The following is a 21,431-nucleotide window of genomic DNA, read 5'->3' on the forward strand; positions in this document are numbered from 1 at the left end:
GCAGCCCTAAAAATAGCTTTCTGGCGCGATTTGTGCTTTCACTACTTTTCGTTAGGCCTTAATTGCACATTGTAATCAAATGTATAATCATTTGTGGAGGCCTCATTTGTTTATGGCTTAAGGAAAAAGAAATCTAAAAATTATTGTTGGTACCTGATGTTAGAAAACAACGAATTCCTATTTATTTTTATTTTTTAAAATTTGCTAAACTATTTTGGAAGTATGGTTTGTATTTCAACCAAGCAGCCCTAAAAATAGCTTTCTGGCGCGATTTGTGCTTTCACTACTTTTCGTTAGGCCTTAATTGCACATTGTGATCAAATGTATAATCATTTGTGGAGGCCTCATTTGTTTGCACTTAATTGAGGTCTGAATCTGAATGGTTCAGACTTTAGGTCATTAAGTGCATTTGTTTACATTAAGATCTACACACTTATTTGATCTGAATAGGTCTTAATAATTAAGATCTAGAACAAAGTCTTCATATCATTAAGAGGAATTTTGTACGGATAATTTTTACCACCAGCTCCACCCGCCCCACACTAGCCACCCCCAACCTACCCAACACTACGCACCTTACCTCCACCTTACAACCAACCAACCCACCACCACCCACCTAAACCCATCCCCCCAACACTACTCCCCCCCCCCCCCACTCACCACCACCACCCAACTCCACCCTAACCCCCACCTACCCACCACCACCACCCAACTCCCACCCCATTCACCACCCCTACCCCCAATCCCCTTCCATCCACCTACCTTAACCCCCAACCACCCCTACCTTACCCTTAGACCCACCACACTACCACCACCTATCAACCCCCCCCCCCCCACCCCAAAAAAAAAAACCCCATCCACCACTACTACAAACATCTCCATCATTACTAGCAAACATAATTATTCATTTTTTTATCAAATAATATTTTTATTTTATTAAATTTGTATTTATTTTCTAATATTTAGTTACTTTTTTATTTGAATTGTATATTTATTATGTTTAAATAAATACATTATGCACATTCAGATGTTGAAAAACAAACAGTCTTAATCATTCAGTGTTCAGATCTAGAGGCAACATCTTAATCATTCAGATGTGCATTCAGATTCAGACGTCTTAATCTTAATGAAAACAAATGAGGCCTAACTTTTGCTTTCCAATAAGCTGCATAAATCATAATAGATGATAATTATTTTCTATTATAATGATTTTAACGTGTAGCTTTGGTTTCTTCACTTTTTATTTACTGTTCATTTTGTTACGTGAAGTTTCAATTGTTACAGTTTTGCTATGGAAATTAGTGAAGTACATGATCAATTACTACAAAATAGTAAGCTTCTTATTACTAGGATTTGGACGAAATAATTTTGAGGATATATATGTACGTATAGATTAAAATATCTCATCTATTCGCCATCTTTTTTAATAACCGCGCGAAGCGCGGATAAATTCACTAATTTCCAATAAAACCAAATTAATGATTTGTCTGAGCCGACGTAGTACCACCACCTAAACAGCCTCAATAACTATCCCTCCATCTTTTCATATTCCATGGTAAGCAATTAATACCCATTAACGCTTAATTTCCTTGATGATTACTTATTCCACATTAATCATCGTCTATAGTGAAAGTTAAAAATTTATTAATATGTAGAGGTTAATGGATGAAGAGATTCATGGATTATTTAATAAGCTTAGCTTGTGAAACGGTGAGTGCAAGGATTGAGTCAAGTCACTCAAAAATAATTTTGTGTTCATGCACTTTTTGATCAGTAAGTTTGATACGGGAAGTCCGCTATTTCTATTTCTTAAAGAATTTGTGATAAGAGAGCTTTTCACAAGTTTTCGCTATTCTAAATCCTTTGATTACTCTTTTTGTAAGCTTCTTTGTTTTTTTTTCTTTTTCATTTTTTAGCGGTAACAAAATTGTATTGAAAATAAATATTATACGAAGCGAGCAACGTGGCTTGACTAAATGGAAAGAAAGATGAAGAAACTAGTTCATAGGTTCATCATAATAATCTTGTGATTATTTTATTAGCCTTCTTCAAGTGTATTCACCATCATTCTTTTAGCCTTCGAATGTTTTAGGGTCTGATTATAAAGTTTAATTGCGGGTACAATGCAAAATTAAGTGTTCAGCGCAACATATTAATCTAATGTATTACTCCGACATCTAACCGGGTACTTCTATCTTTCAGCTTTGCTCATATAATTGGTGTAAATCAGAAACATATAATATAAATGTAACTACTATGTAGCATAAAATATCAATTCATATTAACTGTTGCTTTATACATTAACGGGTCCAAAATGTTATGTCCTTATGGATGTTAATAAAATTTTAAATTTAGTTATAATTACCGTTGTATTTATTTTTTCCTTTCGTTTGGTAATCGGTAGGTAATTTTTATTATGTTTCTTAATATTCCTTTATTTTGTCCTCGGGATTGTAATTGGTTTTAATTTTAATTTTTTAATATTTTCATGTCAAGCAAATTCGAGAAGTTCAAGGCTAATAAACTCATATATGTTCTTATTTCCCTTTTTATGTTTTTCTCCGTATTTCTTTCTTTAATCTTTAGTTTTACTTTTTCATCATATATATTGTAAAGTTGATAGAAATAAATATTTTCCTTAATAATTAATTAAATTTAATATTTTTATATATTCGTAAAAGAATATATATTTCATAATCACTGGTGATCATTAATTGACATGACATAGTTACAACTTTGATCTCGATGGAGGATCTAATTGACGTTCTTACACTAAATACTAGGAGAAAATCTGGCATACTATTTGAATTTATATGACCACATTTAATTGCAAGATCCAATTTAGTGCATTCAATTTAGGGTTCTACTAATGTTTTGCAGTCCAAAGGGGAATTAGTCAAGCCAGTGTAGTACATTCACCACTGGGCATATCCCCGATCTCACTTCCTTCCCAATCCTCTCCCTGCGGTGTACCAAAATAAAATTGTGTTCAAGGGGATAAAACCTAAAATTAGATTAGTGAAGAATGAAGATATAATTTGGAGTCAAATTTCATCTAATTTCATTTATCCATATTACATTCAATCTAATAACTAGTATAAATATATGTTCATTAAACTCCTTTCCCCGATTAAAATCTCGCTTAATTAAGCATGTGATGTGTTTTTTTTTTCAAAAATAAAACTTTTTGGCAAAGGGTTGGACTCATAAATGTTTATTAATGGATTTATTTAAGTTATCATATGTATTTCATTCTAAACTCCCAAAACTCCACCATCATACATTCTACATTTCTGGTACAATTCCAGGGTTGTTGCTTCATTTCCTCACTCCAGTATGATTAGTTAACTTATCCGTGTAGGTAATTTGCGGAGGTTGAAAATTGCAATTTACGGAGGTTTTAGCCATCTCTAGCAACTAGTGGAGGCTAAAATCTCCGCGAATTGCAACTTTCAACATCTGCAAATTACCTTTTTTTTTATATATATATAGTGGTGCTTCACACGGCAAAAAGATTAGAGAATTCACGAAATCATGTTTTAAAATTGTAGTCGAGTTTGAAAGAGATCAATATGCTGTCAAAAACGACAAGTAAAAACGGCTACTTGTGCACTTGCCCTGTGAAAATATGGCCTAAGAAATCCCAAAACCAAAGGCTTATCCATGCCTTCTGGGAGGAAGTGCACAAATAGACGCTTGAAGGACCGTTATTTAAGCCAGTCAATTACAAATTATTTAAATTTTAACCATTTCAAACTTGAAATCTCAGATCTGAAGTTTCAACTTCAAATCCTTTACGTCCAAATTAGGAAAGTGGCAAGTCCAAATTCAAATATCAAGTCTGAAGTTTGTGTGGCAATTTGAACTTTAGTTAAGTTAAGTTTAACCAGTTCATAACCTCAATTTCATTTTAAAAATTCGACTTCAGCCACAAGGTGTGAAGTTGAGAACTAGTCAAACATACGTTAAATTTCAAACTTTAAATATTAGATTTTTCATACCAAGAAGCCATTTTTAATGTTAGATATTTAATAGCAAGGGTTTGTTCCCATTTGACTGAACTCTAACCCTCAGTTTGGATGGTTGTTTCCCGTGGTTCATTAATGTACAGTATGGTATGGTACAGTATGGTGTTGTATTATATTGTACTGTATTAATGAACACAATGTTTGGATAGACTGTATCGTTTGTTGTGGTTTAATAACATTTGTATTGTTTGGTTTGACTGTATGGTATTGTATAATAACTTGTAAGTTTACCAAAATACCCTTAACTGTTAATTAGAAATTAGTTTATATATATTAATAAAACTCAGGTAAAAAATAAAATAGGAACTTTAAAAAATAAGTAGGTGGTGGAGGGGTGGGTGGTGTGAGGTGGGTGGTTGTGGGATGAGGGTGGTGGTGGGTGGTGGTGAGGGGTAGTGGGTGGTGGAGGCGTGGGTGGTGTGAAGTGGGTGGTTGTGGGATGAGGATGGGGGTAGTGGGTGGTAAGGTGGGGGTAAGTGGTTGTGGGGTTGGGGTTGGGTGGTGGTGAGGGGTAGTGGGTGGCGGAAGAGTGGGTGTTGTGGGATAAGTGTTACACCCCGCACTTTCAGTGTTACACCCCGTATCTCGGAGAAGCACTGGTTAAATTTGAATGTAAGTATGTCGAGCTATGGCTAGGTAAAACAACTTTGAAGTGTGAGGAACGAAGCATTATTAAGTATATTGTTTAAGTAAAAGATGAATTATGATCTTGTAAGTTGTAACCGGGAAGGGTAATCTTGAAAACACAAATCTTGAAAACACGAGAACATGACCATTATCAAGTATAATAAATGATAAATATCATGTAGGGGGAGTTTTGGAAGATTTCAGGACCAAGCAAATTAAAGAAAATAAGTTTGTCGAAAATTTGGAAAAAGTTGGCAGAATTAAGGATAGAATTTTGGGTCAACTTTGAAGGGATATATCTCCAGGTATATTAGGAGTTTTAAGGTGTTTCAAAAGCGTAAAATGAAGTTCGTCGAGTCTAGTGTCTAACGCAACAAACCGCTCATCGATAGGACATCAGAGTAGAGAATTATGAACGTTACAAGTCAGGCTGACAGAGCAGAAACGCGTGCTACAGTACTGCTACAGTAACAGAACTGCTACAGCAAAATGCTACAGTGAACCCGACCCGAATTTGACCCTTATAAAAAGGGTAAGAACCTTTTTTTTCACCAGATTTCCCAGAAAATTCTAGAAAATTTGAAGAGGGAGTGAGGGAATCAAAAAGTAAGTAATTTTCAAGTGACGGATTATTAATCGAAGCTCGGATAAACGCATAGATGTTATTCTAGTATGGTTTTGCGGCGGATTCAAGGTAAATAGTGAAAATATCGTTGTTTTAACAAAAATAAGGTATGAATCTCTCCTTATTAATATTACTTTTGGTTTATTTACGACGATAGAGTGATGAAATGGTTGTATAATAAAGTTGTTGGTTGAGAAATTGGACAAACATCGCGTGAGATGTTTTATGGAATATTTTGGTATTGATGATGATGTTGTTGATGTTGGTGTTGTTGTAGTTGTTATTTTATTGGTATTGTGATTTCGGGCTAGGCATATAAACAGGGGAGGTGCTGCCTGAATTTCGGTAGATTATAAATGGATTTATTTGAAGGACTAAGACAAGCGTATAACGATGAGTCTAACGATTGTGTGAATCCTCTTAAATGTAGACTTGCGAGCTCGGACGAATAAGTGTAGATAATTGGAGGCTGAACAGGTATGTTAAGGCTAGTCCCTTTCTTCTAAAGGCATGATTCCTTTCTTATGAATCTAATAGGTGTTTTCCAAATGTCCCATGATCCCTTTCTGTGAATCCATAACTGTCTTCCAAGAACATTCTTATTCTCAAAAGATAGAGATTCATGATTCATAAAGTTCTTATGCTGCTAAAGATAAATATGTTTTATGATGACGATGGTCCTATTTCTAGAAACTCCTATGTTATAATTCCCTACATATGATTCATAACTTCCTTACTTCTAAAAGTTAGAGTTCACGATTCAAAGGTATGACTTCTTTCTTGATAATCCATAAATGTTTTCCAAAATGTCCCTATTTTCTGAGTCAAAGATTTATGATTCTATAAGCTTTTATGACAACAACAACAGACATGTTTTTACAATGTTAATGACGATGTTAAAGATGAGAATGTTTCTATGATGATTACGACGATGATTTCATATTTAAAAGTCCCAAGCTTATGATTTCAATGTAAATATGAGAATGTTGAGTTATTTTCGAGATTTTCTTGATTTTTATTCATTCTTGTTGATCTCGCCTTAAATTAATTGTTCCTTCAAGGTGAGATAGAATGATGATGATTATTCCATAATATAATCGGAGGTTACCGACCTTACGTCACTCCGATGTATTTATAGCTCTTATTTGGCTCTCATGCATGCTTTATATATATATATATATATATATATATATATATATATATGTATTTTCTCACACCGCGCCGCGCTATATTCGACCGGGCATGACACGTAGATGTGCACACCACTGCAGTGGACATGTTATGATATTGCCCCGGACACGGGAGGCCCGGACGCGGGCTAATGATGATAACACCGAGCCTTAATGGCCGGGCATGATACTATATATATGACACCGAGCCTTAATGGCCGGGCATAGTACTATGTATATATATAATTTTTTTTTTTGTTTTAAAGGCTAAGCATGCATGGCATCCGCCTTATGAGGCATCCAGATGTACAGGTTATCTCTCATATTCCATGTTACCTTTTATATCTATATTATGTTGTTATTCATGCCTTACATACTCAGTACATTATTCGTACTGACGTCCCTTCTTGTGGACGCTGCGCTCATGCTCGCAGGTAGGTAGGAAGACGGATCAGACCCGTAGGTGTTTTATCAGCGGATTCTCAGGAGCACTCCACTTACTTCGTAGCTGCAGTCTATTTGGTATTGTCCTTATAATCATTTGTATTCTATGTAGAGGCTCGTAGACGTGCGTGCATAGTTAGATGTTTTATAGCTCCACCGGTTCATATTGTTGTATAATATATTGGTGGCCTTGTCGGCCTTATTTTGAGCTCTTGATACTTTACTGTTAGCCTTGCCGACTTTATGAAATACATTATGTTGTGGCGACCTTGTCGGTCTGCATATGTACATATGTGCTGAATAAGCGGATATTCCTATGTTAGGCCTTTTCTGCGTGCAGATATTCGTTGAGTTATGGTTTATAATGTTCAAAATCACGGATGAGTCAGGTGGTTCCCGGCCTACGGGTCGGAGCCCGTCATACTCCTGGTAAGGGTGTGACAATAAGAGTGGGGATGGGTGGTAGGGCGGGGGTGAGTGGTAGGGTGAGGTGGGTGAGGGTGAGTAGTAAGGTGGATGTGGAGGGAGGGTGGATGGTGGAGCAGGGGTGGGATGAGGGTGGGTGGGGTGGATGGTGGAGGGTGGGTTATAATGAGGAAATGAAATATATAACCACGAAAAACCACCAAATCTGTGGTTACAAAAATTTAGACTTTTCAAGGTTATATAACCATGAGATGAATCACGGGTTTACAACACCATACCACATAATTTTAAGAAGAATAGAAACAAACATGATTTCCTACAAAACCATACATCAGTGAACCACGAGAAACCACCGTCCAAACGGGCGGGATGGATGGTGAACCACCGGATATGCGCACATCTAAAAGAGGCCATATGAGAAAATAATTGTAGAGAAGCCCAACTACCATAACAATAAAGGCCTATAGAGACTCCACAACTAAGAGGCCCAGCTATACTATAACAAGAGTCCGTCAGCCCAGTTCTACCCCTTGTTTTCTTGTTCAGAAAGATTTGTTTGCTTGAATTACTCTCACAGAGCAAGAAGAAGAAGAAGAAGAGAGCAATGGAAGATTCAAAGACGATAGCACACGAAATCGGAGGAGTGAGAAACGATGCGTTTCGATTCGGTCTTCATGGTGTTAAGAGCGACATCGTTGGATCTCATCCTCTCGAGTCTTCCTATCACTCTGTAAATCTCCACACTATTCTTTTGCCTATACATACATGTTTCTGATTATCTAATCTCTCTTTTGTTTTGGGGGCAGACGAAGGTTAGGCAAGCGGAGATGAAGCGGAAGATACTTGCAAACACTTACGGCTCCGCTTTACCTATGAAGTTAGAGCTTGATCGCCAAATTCTTTCCAGGTTATTGTTTGTTACTCATCGTTTAAACGCATTCTTAGTATTGATTTGGTTTGAACTGAATGAAGGGTTTTGATTGCCCTTTTTTGTGCTTAGCTAGGGTTTTATTCATGTACAAAATAAATACACTGTTTGGTTTGCAATTTAGAAACCAGCATAACTAATTACGAGGAAATGTATGTATTATTTTACCCAGGATACAAGGTGGAATGACAATACATGAATAACTATGCTCCTTTTTCAGTTTTTCTTTTCTATAAAAGTCTAATTACACTTGGATAGACCGAAATTGATACAGAGCTAGGTGTGGTTGATAGCGGTATTGAAGAAAGTCATCAAGAGGTGAATCCCTCTTGGTTGATTGATGAACTAATGAAGTTCGAGCTTTTAATTTAAATCGACAACTGCTATGCCTCTATCTCAACTATTTTGTTTAGACTCGGGTAAATTTATTGGGTTTTCCATGGTCGCGGTTTGTGAGTTGTTACTCATTTTTCTTTTTCTTGTTTGGATTTTGAGTCATTGACCAACTAAACTGAATCACCTTGTTACGTTGATTTGAGTTATATTGAGTTAGGAGCTTTCTCCGTTTGTATAGGTAAGGAAATGCTGTGTGGATTAGTTGAGAGTTTTGGATGTAGATGTATTTGCTGTTCTTCCGAGCCATTAAGTATTGATGAGGTCTTAGAGTGAACTGGGCATGTTCCTACAAGCATTAACTGTCCATTCATACTTGTAGCTGATATCATCTTCCTTAACAAGCATTAACTGTCCATTCATACTGGTAGCTGATGCTTATGTGTCTGATTCTTATATCAGCTTCAAGCCCTTCACAATATGGATATAAGAAGCATGCCTTTTTTATTTTGTCCTGCACCCATCATTGTGAATATGCACCAAGGTTTAATCACTTTTATGTGGGTGGACTTAAAAGGTCAAGCTTCATACTTGACTATTATCTTGATACTTGTTAGAGTGGGAAAAGAAGGTGACTTACTGATACCTTTTCTTAGAATGGGAAAAGAAGGTGACTTACTGATACCTTTTCTTCAGTTGAACAAAACTAAAAGGACTTCCTCTGTTATCGTTTAAGTGATACCAAAGACCACTTCTCTGGTCTGATGTCATTGCAAAGATTTTTCTTGCTAGTTGCCTCCATTACTATCATACTTAAATGGCTGTGATGGCGGCTAGAAACTCAGCTTATTTTTTCAACTTAGACTCATGTAATTTACAAAAACAATTGTATGGAAAAGAAAAAGCTGTCTTCAATTTCCAGATGTGTCAACATCTGACCCATAAGCTACACAAATGAACATTACTCTTAACCCCCATCCCCCCTCACTGCCACCACCCCCTCGGACCCCTTTACTATTGTCGACTTCTCCCACTTGCCACTTTCCTCCTTGCTCCCTCTCACTTTTGTCCCCCTACCCTGCAATCTCTCCGTCACACCATTATGTCCAGCATGCTCGTCTAGTTCAGTATATTTCACAAAAGAATATATGGTTGATCTTGATTGATAAGGGGGGAATTTGGTCAAATTATATTCATCATTTATGCAATAAGAGAGGGAAAGGTCTCAGGTATTCTCAAATTAAAGAGGAGGTCATTTTAGTTGCCAACTTGAAGAGGGTAGTAGTTCAACCGATAAAATCCCAATATTTTGAATAAATGGGAACTTTCACAAGAAAGGTGGTAAAACCAAGGGCTTAAATTGGGAAGATAAGCTAGTTAGGGCTTAGAATTACAATTGAAAACTTGCACCATTTTTAGTTTCATCTTCTAAGTCCATTAATATTTCTTTTACACTAGATTCAGAAAGCTCATTAGCGAGAGACACGGATGCCCCAGTGCGGAGGTGTGAGAGGTTGGCCATGGATGGTTTCAGACGAGGTAGGGGTAGGCCAAAGAAGTATTGGGGAGAGGTAATTAGACACGACATGGCGCAGTTACAGCTTACCGAGGACATGACCTTAGATAGGAGGGTTTGGAGGACCCATATTAGGGTAGAAGGCTAGTAGATAGTCTCATTACCCTGCCTTATTAATAGTCGCATTATCGTAGTATAATTTCTTGTGCTCTAATTTATGCTATTATGCTATTATCTGTTATTTCCTGTGCTTTGATTATTCTATGTTATCTGTGTCGCTTGCGTTACTTCATTTCCATATCGCTTTGAATCTCTTAGCCGTATCTGACCTCTTTTTATGTTTTTATTGAGTCGAGGGTCTCTCGGAAACAGCCATCCTACCTTGGTAGGAGTAAGGTCTGCGTACACTCTACCCTCCCCAGACCCCACGTTGTGGGATTTCACTGGGTTGTTGTTGTTGTTGTTGTTGTCAGAAAGCTCATTAGCAGATTTTCTAAGTAAAATTCTACTGTAAATTGTTACTTTCTCTTTTGGTGTAATTATTGAAACCTTACTTTCTGGGTTTTGAACATAGTACCCAGAAGTTGTGGGTCTCCCTTTGTTCTGAGTTTCTTTTCCCTTCTAAACTTTGCAGATTTCAGAGGCCACCAGGGGCAATACCATCTTCAATGTTGGGGCTAGAATCCCTAACTGGAGGGCTGGACGACTTTGCTTTTGAGGACTACCTGAATGGTATCAAAATCCCTATGATATACTATCTTGTTGAAGTTACTTTTAATTTGCTGCCAACGTAAAACTTGGCAAGTCATGATGAATCCTCATAACACCCCAACTTGTTTGGGAATAAGGTGTAGTATTGCCTATAGCCTATGCTATTCCATAGGAGATGCCTTTAGTTGATGGCTTTTCTTTGGTTTCCATTAACTCATAAGATATTGGAGCGTGATTGCTTATTGGCACTTCTCGAAGGTCTAGTAGAACTGTTTACCTTATGTGGACAAGTTTTAACTATCTACTCTCTCCGTATCATTTTATATGACGACCTCTGGCTGAATTTTAAACTCTTTGACACATAAGTTAAATGTATATAACTTTTTTGAAATTGCCTTGAAATATTGAGTCTTCATCATGCTAATATATTTCCAATAAAAGCAGATCATTAAAGGTAGAAAGATAATGTCAAAATTAAAATATTTGTAGAGAAATGTGTCAATATTTTTGGGACGGCCCAAAAAGAAGTGTGTCATAAAAAATAGAACTTGTGGAGTAGTAATTCTCATCTGCGGTTGTCTTTGCAATATACAAAGAAATTTGTTCTCATTATTCTTCGAACTAATCCAACTTCTCTGGTACTTCTACATCTGAATTTTAGGTAAGTAGAAAGTAGACAATCTGCTCAGCTTGATTAGACCCCGGTCTGCTGATTAAGTCAGATTATATGATATCAGATTGGATGAAAGCTGATTCCATTGTAAAGAATGTATTAACTTCTTCACCAAAAAAGAATGTATTAAAACCCTCAGGGGTTGGCCTGGTGGCAATTGACTTGAGCCTTGGGGTGCTCCCTTTCAAGGTCTCAAGTTCGAAACCCACTGGGTGCAAACAATTTCTGAGGGCCATCGGACTGGGGAAACCCTGAATTAACCGTGGTGCACTTGCGGGAAACTCCTTGCCGAGGGCCTGTGCACCCACGGGATTAGTCGGGGCTCAAAGAGACTCGGACACCCGTGGCTAATAAAAAAAAAAGAATGTATTAACTTGTGTCAAATGTTTCCTCCCACTTGCTGGAACTTGTTGATGCTAAACGTATAGGACATTTCCACGATTTTTCACCAAGTTCTTCAGTGCATAAGAATACCAGCTCCCCTCTAATGCCATCTAAGTCAATAGCTTTAGCTTTGGGTATTATTTTCCATAAGTTTCTTGTGACAATTGAGTACCTAGTAGTAATGTTCTGTTTCTATCCAGCTGTGTGTGGATTTTTTCGTGATATCTTGAGATGTTGGTGAGGAAGGGGATTCAGTTGGATACCATCACTTGATGACGTGACTTTGTATTGTTAAGTATGTCGGTATAAATGTATATACTTGAGGTCTTAACTTCTTATGTGTTTCTTGATGCTTCTTGCAGATCCTAAGGATTCTGAGAGCTTTCGTCCAGTTGACATGCATCATGGCGTGGAAGTGCGCCTTGGGCTTTCTAAGGGGCCTGTGTGTCCCAGTTTCATTTAAACCATTTGCAATTGATATGTAAACTTATAATGCTGCTGCTGTATACTAATCTTCTAAAAGACTTGGGTGTCCTGGGTATTCTTAATATTAGCTGGATTTGGAAACCAACAATTACTGCTCTTTTTTCCTTCTCAATTTTCGTCCTATTTTCATTCTTGCTTTTATTTCCTTATCTTCTGCTAATCCGACCACCGGTACCACCTCCACCTCCACCGCCTTCCTTTGTCATTTTATCTTTTCATGTTTGATTGAAGGAAGGTGCTTGTGATTGGATCAATGAGGGTTGATCCAATATCCTCACTAGTAACTTACCCTCACTTAGTATTTATATCAAATCATATATACCTTTAGGGGGATTAGGGTAAAAGGAAGCAGCATAACCGTATTGCTGTAGGGAAGGAAACTCTAAAGAGCATGAGGAAGAGAAAACTAAATAGCCAAGCGAAGAGACCAGTAGGGGTGGACATGGTATGGTAGATACTGATTAGCGATTATCATATCGAAATCAAAATTTTTTATATCGTGGTTTCGGTATTATGGTATTTGGTATTCGGTATTCATAAAGAAAATATCGAAATATCAAACACTATACGGAAGTATATAGTTACATATACAATTAATGTAACTTAGTATTATAATACTAATAAATATATAAACTAGTATTATTAGAAAATTAATTGTTTAAACGTTAGAATTTTGATTACTCTATCTTGATTTAAATGTATTTTTTGTATAATTGATTAACGAAGGGATTGCTTGTACTTTCTTTTGAATATTTTTACATGTATAAGGTGTTTAGTACATAATAATTGAGACGTTTCTTAAGTAGCGGAAGTTATAATTCTCCACGATATGAGTATATGTAAGTTGAAGTCGGACAAATTATGGTACCGATTTACTGTACCGTAAAATATCGAAATCGAACTTTAAAATACCAAACCATATCGAATTAATTAGGTATGGTAATGGTATACTATTTTTAGAAATCGAGAACTAAAATTACCGTACCGAAGCTTTAAATACCGTACCATGCCACCTCTAGAGACCAGGACCAGTCAGCCATATTTAGTGAGAGCGGCCAAGAGGGATCATCGGTTCTACTTCCTTGAGAAGTTAGTCCTTAGATGTTTTTGGAAACTCTTGTAGCCCAAACTCAAGGTACCCAGAAGATCTCACTAATTTTTTCTCTGGCTGCGTCGCATCTAATCTAAAAGCGTGTGTACCGCGTAATATAGTCTGTACACTTTCTCTTTACTAACGCACTTTTGGAAGAGTTAGTTGATAGGATTCACTCACAGAAAGAATTCAAGTGAAATTGTTTTTGAGTTCAAAGAAGACACCTCCAACTACATAGGGGACCTAATATGAAAAAGGCTCAAAGAATGAGACAAATCTAGCTCCCCGATGAACTAGAACCACTGCGAGTGATCTAAATTAATCTATCTCTCTACGAAATTAAAAAACTTTCTCAAAAACTACTATGAGCGATCCAAACTAATTTACCCCTCTCTACAAAAGCAAAAAACTTTCTCAAGAAAAGGAGTCTCAGTAACAACTCAATGTGCCAAGCTCCTGATATTTTGGTTTGATTTTAAAAAGTCGTTTATAGGTAGCGGAAGCATGCACATTTGGTCCATTTAAGTCTTCCAGCCTTTTTGACAGCTTTCGAGAGGAGTATTCCCTTTATTGCATTATTTGAATGGAGTCCTTAATAATGACATTTTTTTCTTTCCAAAAATCAGGTGATCTTATTCTCCCTTCGGTGAATCTTATTCATTTTCTTCCGCTTTCATAGATTGAGAACATAATATATGTAGTTTCCGCTTTCATAGATTGAGAACATAATATATGTAGTTTTCTTTTTTATTCTGCCTTCACCATGCCTATCATGTAAAAAAGATTTTCCAACTGATGATTTTTCTGTTTTGAATGTGAAGGTTTAGGCTTTCATGTTTGTTCTAGGTTTTCTTTATTCGCGCGGAGCGCTCAGTTATTACTTTTCGTAAACGTTCTATAATAACAATCCATAAATATAATTGGGAGCCATGGTTTTTGTTAAGAAGAAATCAAAAAATAAAGAATTGAATTACTTTTCGTAAACGTTCAATAATGACAATCCATAAATATAATTGGGAGCCATGGTTTTTGTTAAGAAAATTTAAAAAATAAAGAATTGAACACACTAAGAGCCCGTTTGGATTGACTTATAAGTTGCTTATAAGCTGTTTTCAGCTTTTTTGAGTGTTTGACTGGCCAACTTAAAGTCATTTTGTGCTTAAAATAAACTCAAAAAAATAATTGGGCCCATTTGACTTAGCTTATCTAAAGCAGCTTATAAACTGAAAACAGCTTATAAGCCAAAAAAAATAAGTTAGACTACCCAACTTATTTTTTTAGCTTATAAGCTGCAAATAACTTATAGGCATAAGTCTATCCAAACAGGCTCTAAAAAACTAAGGAGGTTCGATAGATAATAAATACACACAAGAAGTAGACCTACTTACGTAGCATAGTTTCCCGGCAAAAAATTGTCAATTGACTTCTCTTAAACAAGAATAGCGCTATCTAATGTTGGTTACAATGAACAAGTGATATGAAACTAAATAAGATTCCTAATGTGTAATTAGGACAAATGAAGTAATAGCATTACATCACTTCATTATAATGGCACAAAAATTTTACATCAATTCATCATTCTTCATAATGGCTCAAAATTTTTATTTACACGTTGCACCTTGCCTCCTTCGCAAACCCAGCCCACGTACAACTTACAAGTACTAGAAAGAGAAGTCAAAGACGGGTATGACGTGTGAGTAGATATAGCAATATTGTGAACAAAATTAGGCAAAAGTCATAGATAGCCCCTTAAATTTTGTCACATTTTTCTCTGGGCTACTTAAATTAAGGGTTATACCTATTGAATATCTAAACCAGTTTAAATTTGATCATATTGGGTACTTTTTTCACAATAATCAGTAAAATTAAGAGAGTGTATTACACTCTCCATGACATGACAATTTTGTCCAATGAAAACGTGACACGTGGCGGTGGAGTCCATCATAATAATTAAAAAATAAATTATACACTCTCTCTCCCAACTGGCCGTAGCTCCCCCACCACCGGCGCAACACCACCGCCCCTAATCGCCGTCTCCCCACCCCACCAATAATTTATTTCCCTTTTCTTCTCTTATTTAGGTCTATCAATGTCTTTACAAGACCCACCAACCTTTAATGAAAGGTGAGATAAAAAAAGAGTCATAGTAATGGTGAATCCCATTTTTTTCGGTGAACGAGTCATAATAATGGTGAATCTCTATTTTTTCCGGTGAACCAGATGGTAATGCTACTTTTCAAATCTAAAAAGGATAAAAAAAATGATGATAAAAAATAACATCCAATTCAAAAATTAATTTTATATAAATAATTAAAAGAAATAAAATGTTATAACGAAGAAGAAGAGAGAAAAAAAAAAAAAAAAAAAAAAGGAAGAAGAAGAAGAAAGGAAGAGGAACGTACGGTAGATAAAAAAAAAGGAAGAAGAAAGAGAGGAGAAGAGAAGAGACTAAAAAGGAATGTACAGTGGGTGGGGTCAGGGGACACACAGGCGGGGAGGAGGGAGGTGAGTTAGCTTTTTATTAATTTATCTATTAAATTTTATTTAAAAAAATAAAATTTTAATAAAAAAAAATTGAGGATGAAAGGCTGTCTACGCACTCAACAAAAAGTGAAATCAATTGCTGCGCCACGTAAGCATCACATAGGCAAAAGATACCCAATAAAATTAATTTAAACTGATTTAAATACTCAACAAGTATAACTTTTGATTTAGATAGCCCAGAGAAAAATATCACAAAATTTAGGGCTATTGTGACTTTTGCCAAAAAATTAGTTGGTCTACACAGCATCCACCATTAAAAAACGAAAGGAAAAAATAAATAAATTAACGAGTCGTAAAAGTACACAGTCGTTTTAACACTACCCAGCTGAAAGAAGCACTGTAATAAACCCCATCTCTGATTCTATCCCTTCAACTAAACCCTAGATTTCCATGGACTCTCGGCGAGTTCCTCGAAGCGTATCCGACCCGAAAGTTCGTCAAGTCGGGTTCTTCGCTCCACCCGACCGTTCCGAATCGGGTCCTTACATCCCATTTTCCTCTTCTTCCCCACCCGTTTCCGGTAACTCTCTTTCCCCCGTTATGATCCCTCCTCCACGTCACGTCAACGTTCCTCAAGCACCGTTATCCCCGTTACGCCGTGATTCTTCTATCCCTGTTGGTAGCTATAATCCGTCTGAATTCTCTACTCCTAGTACTACCAATGATTTGCCTGATGATTCGTCGTCGCCAGGGTGGCATCGTAGGGGCAGTTCTGGTAAATTTGCTGCTTCTCTTCCTTCTGCTGGATTTGAAATGCCTGTTGCTAAGCAGAATAGCTTTACCGCTTCGAGATTGACTACTGTCTCCAATGTCAATGCGCCATTGGGACTATCAGGTTTCTCTCTCTATCCTTCTGAATGTCAATACTCGAACTTTTTCATGAGTTTTACATCCCAACCACCGGTTGTTCCCTTTTACTACCTGAACTATCACTATGTATGAAGCTGATTAGGCCAAATATCTGTTGTTCCGCTTTCCTATCTGAACTATCACCATCTATATATTAAAACTCGCGAAAAAGTGTTAGTTAAGGTTTGTTTTTGACCATTATCTCTTTCTTATATTGCAATCGTTGATAAAATTAGCTTTGTGTTTTGAGTTCAGATAAGGATGGGGAAGTGCAGAAAGAACGAAGTGCAAGTTCAAAACCGTTGAAAGAGAAAACAACTAAGGCTGAGAGGCGGGCTCTCCAGGAGGCTCAAAGAGCTGCAAAAGCTGCTGCCAAAGGTTGACTTTTTTCGAGATTACATTTCTCCGCATCTTTTTGTGGGTTTTTCCTAATACATTCTCTTTTTCTGATATTCTTTTCTTTTCCTAAACGAATTACTACAAGTTATGTACAAAAAAAAAAAGGATAGTTTTAATAAGGTTCCTCTTTGTTTAAAGTGGACTACGGTGTTGTTATTCGTCTTATAAATGTATAAGGGATGGTTATATTATATGTAGAGGCTAATTGTTTGAACTAGGGGATCATAGTCCTTTGTGAATATATTGATCCCTTTACATGCCAGCACATGTTGTAATTCGAACTAATTGGTTTTAAGAAATTTTACGTCTTATGTCCTTGGAGAGGATCATTTGATTAACCTTTTGTTAATCAACGTTTTTTCTTTTCAATCTATTAGATATGAGTTTCTTTTCTTCTCGGAACATGATATTTTAGGGAAATCAAAAGCTGCTAACGTGGTGCCATTTGGCTGAGAAATATCTAGAACTTATGTGTACAGGTTTCTCTTGCAGAGTATGGACAAAGCCCTGCAAATTTAAATATCTTCCTTATGTTTGTTTATGGGGGGTTAAAATGGCTGTAACAACTAAATACTTTTGTGCATTGATATTATTGATTCTACACTTTGTCTCTACCTGCTGCGTAGTGTCAGCAAGCTGGCTTGTTTGCTGTCATTTTGTTGACACATCTATAGGTTAATGTGAACTGTTTAGTAGGGCTGTCATATGAATACTTTTTGGATCTACAGCTTGAAGAATGTGTTCTTTCCTTGTAGTTGGCAGCCATGCGAAATTTCTATTCCTCCTGCGATTTCACAGTTGTCATATTATTGGATATGTCGTGTTTTTTTGTGGAAGAAAGTATTTCGAGGGAGGGGGCACTTGAAAGACAGATGTCGGGGCAGCTGACCTCGTTGCTGTGGATTAAGCATTGGTACTTTAGGAGTTGATGGTGATTTCTCTGCTTAAATTGGACACGTCATAGCTCATGCTTCCTCATCTTGCTTTTGGGGTGGTGGTCTCTGTTTTCCAGATGGACTAAATTGACTTCTGAATGGATAAACAGAAATGTAAATGCATTAAAGAAAGAAAAGCTGGGACTTAAACGCATTAAAGAAAAAAAAGTATAGTATATATGTGGGTGTTGGACCTTTTCTTTCAGTAAATAGACCGTCTTATGGCTTCATGTTAGTGGTCGAGGGAGATCATACCCACACGAGTTTGTTACAGTATGACACCTCTATGTACCGCTCTCCACAATCTAGATATTCTATGAAATCCAAACTTTCTTTAGGTATTTTTTTGTGCCTTTTCTCTGCCAAGCATCCTCACTTGTCAGGATTAATATTCGTTGCAGAATTTCTCATCTTATTTGGATTCGATTCTTTAAAGTTGAAAATCATTCTTTATGGGAATGTGTTGTTTATCAAAAATATTACTGCAGGGAAAACAACTCTGGTTTGTTCTTTGATTCAGATTTAGTCTTGTATCCTTTCCACAGAATCATAAAACTTATTAAGAGTTGTCGTGATGATTATATGCCAGGTGAAGGAACTAAGACCGCCACTGCTGCTTCTGGAGAACATACATCAGCAAATTTAAACCCGGTAAAGATTGCCAAGGGCACCTCACAAAAGAAAGAAAATCCACCTGTTGCAGTTCCTGATAAGAAGGGCAGTGATCGTGCAACAGATAAAGATAGGAAAAAAGATGTTCCTCATCCACGGATGCAATTTGATGATGAGAGTCGTGTGGAAAAGGCTAAGAAGCGCTCAGTAGTGAAGCAAACTGAAGCCAAAAATAGGGTTGAACTTTTTAGGCATTTGCCTCAGTATGAACATGGAACAAGACTTCCCGAGCTTGAATCAAAATTCTTCCAACTAGATCCAGTTCATCCTGCTGTTTTTAAGGTATACCTGATTATATTATCTTTCTTTTCCATTTTATTTTGGCTTTGGGGAAAGGACTTTTAACTCATTATTACTGTTATGTTGCTTAAAGTTCACCTGTAGAGTCCCCCCCCCCCCCCCCCCCCCACACACACACACACACACAAAAAAAAAAAAAAAAGGAGGAACAAGAAGGGTATCATGGTTAATTATGGCCACTTTGACCATCTTTGTTAAATCTGGAAAATGTAATAAGAACTGTGTGGCATCAGTACTCCTGAAGAATCAAGGAGAGCTGCCAGAGCTTCTTTCTTATTTGCTACAAGGGTATATGGGTGACTAGGAGCTAGTATCCTGCTAATACTTCAAAATTTCTTGTATTGAGATCTTGGATTTTCTACTTGGTATTAGGTTGGGCTTAGATATTTGGCTGGAGATATATCTGGTGGGAATGCCCGCTGTATTGCGATGCTTCAAGCTTTCCAAGAGTCCATCAAAGACTATTCAACCCCCCCAGAGAAAGCTCTTATAAGAGACTTGACTGCAAAAGTTAATTGTTATGTTTCATATTTGATCGAGTGCAGGCCCCTCTCTATCAGCATGGGGAATGCTATTAGGTTCCTTAAAACTAGGATTGCCAAACTGCCTTTGACTTTGTCAGAGTCAGAAGCTAAAACCACTCTTGTGACAGATATTGATCGCTTCATAAGTGAAAAGATAATACTTGCAGACAAGGTGATAGTCAAGCACGCAGTAACTAAAATAAGGGATGGTGACGTTCTTCTCACTTATGGATCATCCTCTGCTGTTGAAATGATTCTGTTACATGCTCATGAGATTGGCAAGGATTTCCGTGTCGTAGTAGTAGACGCACGTCCAAAGCTTGAAGGGAGATTACTACTTCGTCGGTTGGTGGGGAAGGGTGTTAAGTGTACATACACGCATATAAATGCCATTTCTTATATCATGCATGAAGTTACTAGAGTACTTTTGGGTGCTTCATCAGTTTTGTCCAATGGAACTGTTTATTCAAGGGTTGGAACAGCAAGCGTTGCTATGGTTGCTCATTCATTCCGGGTTCCTGTATTGATATGTTGTGAAGCGTATAAATTTCATGAAAGGGTTCAACTTGACTCGATTTGCTCTAATGAACTTGGTATGCATCCACCCGGTATTTGGTTGTTTGTTTTTATGCTGATAGCTTCCCTGAAGGAGTTATCTGATGGTAGCCTGTTTCTTACTAGCTCGGTCATGTGTCTGTACAGGTGATCCCGAAACTATCGCTAAGGTTCCTGGTAGAATGGGAATTAACCACTTGGATGGGTGGGCTAACAGTGATAATCTACAACTTTTGAATCTGATGTGAGTATCAATATGTCAGAGATATGATATTCAGTTTTCATTGGCTAACCAGTCAAGTTCTTAGAGCTTACTTTTTATTTTCAACCCTTACAGTTACGATGCAACACCTTCAGATTATGTATCAATGATAATTACAGATTATGGCATGGTAAGTCATCAATACTTTTGTTTATATCATTTCCTCCCTGGATAGTTCCTGAAGTAAATTACCTAAACGAGCATGAGGGTGATTGTAACTTGGAGTTTATCTCAATATATGCAGATCCCTCCAACAAGTGTTCCTGTAATAGTTCGAGAGTATCGCAGAGAATATTTATGGACATGAGAGGAATACAACTGAAAGCTGCAAAGATCTGATAGTTGCCTCAAGAAAAGCAAAGGGAGACCTCTGAACAAGTTTTTCGTCCCGCTGCTACGTGCATCTCAAAGATATAGATAGGGACATGGGTTTTGACTACCTTTGCTTAACATCTGTTGATTTCTCCTTGGTTCATTTTTGGGATAATGATTTTGAGTTATGTGCCTCAGGTTTGGGGTTCTCTATTTTTAGCTGACCCCATGAAGAGTGCGATTTCTCCGCCTCTCAGGGCAATTTTTGGAATGTTATCTTTCAATGGAAACAGATTTGCGAAATTGTGATCAGATTTTCATATGAAAAAACAATTCATTAACTCAAGTCACCTTCCTCCCCTCCTGGGCCCAGAATCATGTTTCCGTACAGTGTATTTTAAAATTTGAATTTTCTTGTGAGCGAATAACAGGACTTTGGTATCATCTAGCAGGATGCTTAATCTTTTTTTTTTTTTTGAGATATAGTAAAGGAGGAACTAAATATACTTTGTCCAGCAAACAGTAATTTCCTTTTGGTACTTAAGAATAAACAGTAATTTCCTTTTGGTACTTAAGAATGCCATTTTTTTAATACAAAATAACAAGGCTCTTTTATACACCTTCCTGATGTTGTTA

General features: G+C 36.9%; 2 protein-coding genes across 2 annotated transcripts; both read left to right on the forward strand.

Moving 5' to 3' along the window:
- Positions 1–7,841: 7,841 nt before the first annotated feature.
- LOC132623105 (cyclin-B1-2-like) lies at positions 7,842–12,438 on the forward strand. Its single transcript, XM_060337815.1, has 4 exons — positions 7,842–8,049; positions 8,126–8,226; positions 10,731–10,828; positions 12,227–12,438. The coding sequence occupies exons 1-4, from the start codon at positions 7,924–7,926 to the stop codon at positions 12,325–12,327; spliced, it is 426 nt and encodes a 141-aa protein (XP_060193798.1). The 5' UTR covers positions 7,842–7,923; the 3' UTR covers positions 12,328–12,438.
- Positions 12,439–16,285: 3,847 nt separating this feature from the next.
- On the forward strand, positions 16,286–21,141 carry LOC132621932 (probable translation initiation factor eIF-2B subunit delta). Its single transcript, XM_060336416.1, has 7 exons — positions 16,286–16,822; positions 17,092–17,214; positions 18,760–19,124; positions 19,515–20,259; positions 20,369–20,465; positions 20,559–20,613; positions 20,728–21,141. The coding sequence occupies exons 1-7, from the start codon at positions 16,378–16,380 to the stop codon at positions 20,788–20,790; spliced, it is 1,893 nt and encodes a 630-aa protein (XP_060192399.1). The 5' UTR covers positions 16,286–16,377; the 3' UTR covers positions 20,791–21,141.
- The last annotated feature ends 290 nt before the right edge of the window (positions 21,142–21,431 follow it).

This window comes from Lycium barbarum, chromosome 12 (genome assembly GCF_019175385.1).
Source record: "Lycium barbarum isolate Lr01 chromosome 12, ASM1917538v2, whole genome shotgun sequence".
NCBI lineage: Eukaryota > Viridiplantae > Streptophyta > Magnoliopsida > Solanales > Solanaceae > Lycium > Lycium barbarum.

What these genes read in the sequence shown, in the direction of transcription:
- LOC132621932 (XM_060336416.1), top strand. Translation starts at nt 16,378, where the DNA reads ATGGACTCTCGGCGAGTTCCTCGAAGCGTATCCGACCCGAAAGTTCGT. An exon ending in TGCGCCATTGGGACTATCAG is followed by an intron (nt 16,823 to 17,091) that starts GTTTCTCTCTCT and finishes TTTTGAGTTCAG; the next exon opens with ATAAGGATGGGGAAGTGCAG. An exon ending in GATTTGCTCTAATGAACTTG is followed by an intron (nt 20,260 to 20,368) that starts GTATGCATCCAC and finishes GTGTCTGTACAG; the next exon opens with GTGATCCCGAAACTATCGCT.
- LOC132623105 (XM_060337815.1), top strand. Translation starts at nt 7,924, where the DNA reads ATGGAAGATTCAAAGACGATAGCACACGAAATCGGAGGAGTGAGAAAC. An exon ending in GATCGCCAAATTCTTTCCAG is followed by an intron (nt 8,227 to 10,730) that starts GTTATTGTTTGT and finishes TAAACTTTGCAG; the next exon opens with ATTTCAGAGGCCACCAGGGG. An exon ending in TTTTGAGGACTACCTGAATG is followed by an intron (nt 10,829 to 12,226) that starts GTATCAAAATCC and finishes TGCTTCTTGCAG; the next exon opens with ATCCTAAGGATTCTGAGAGC.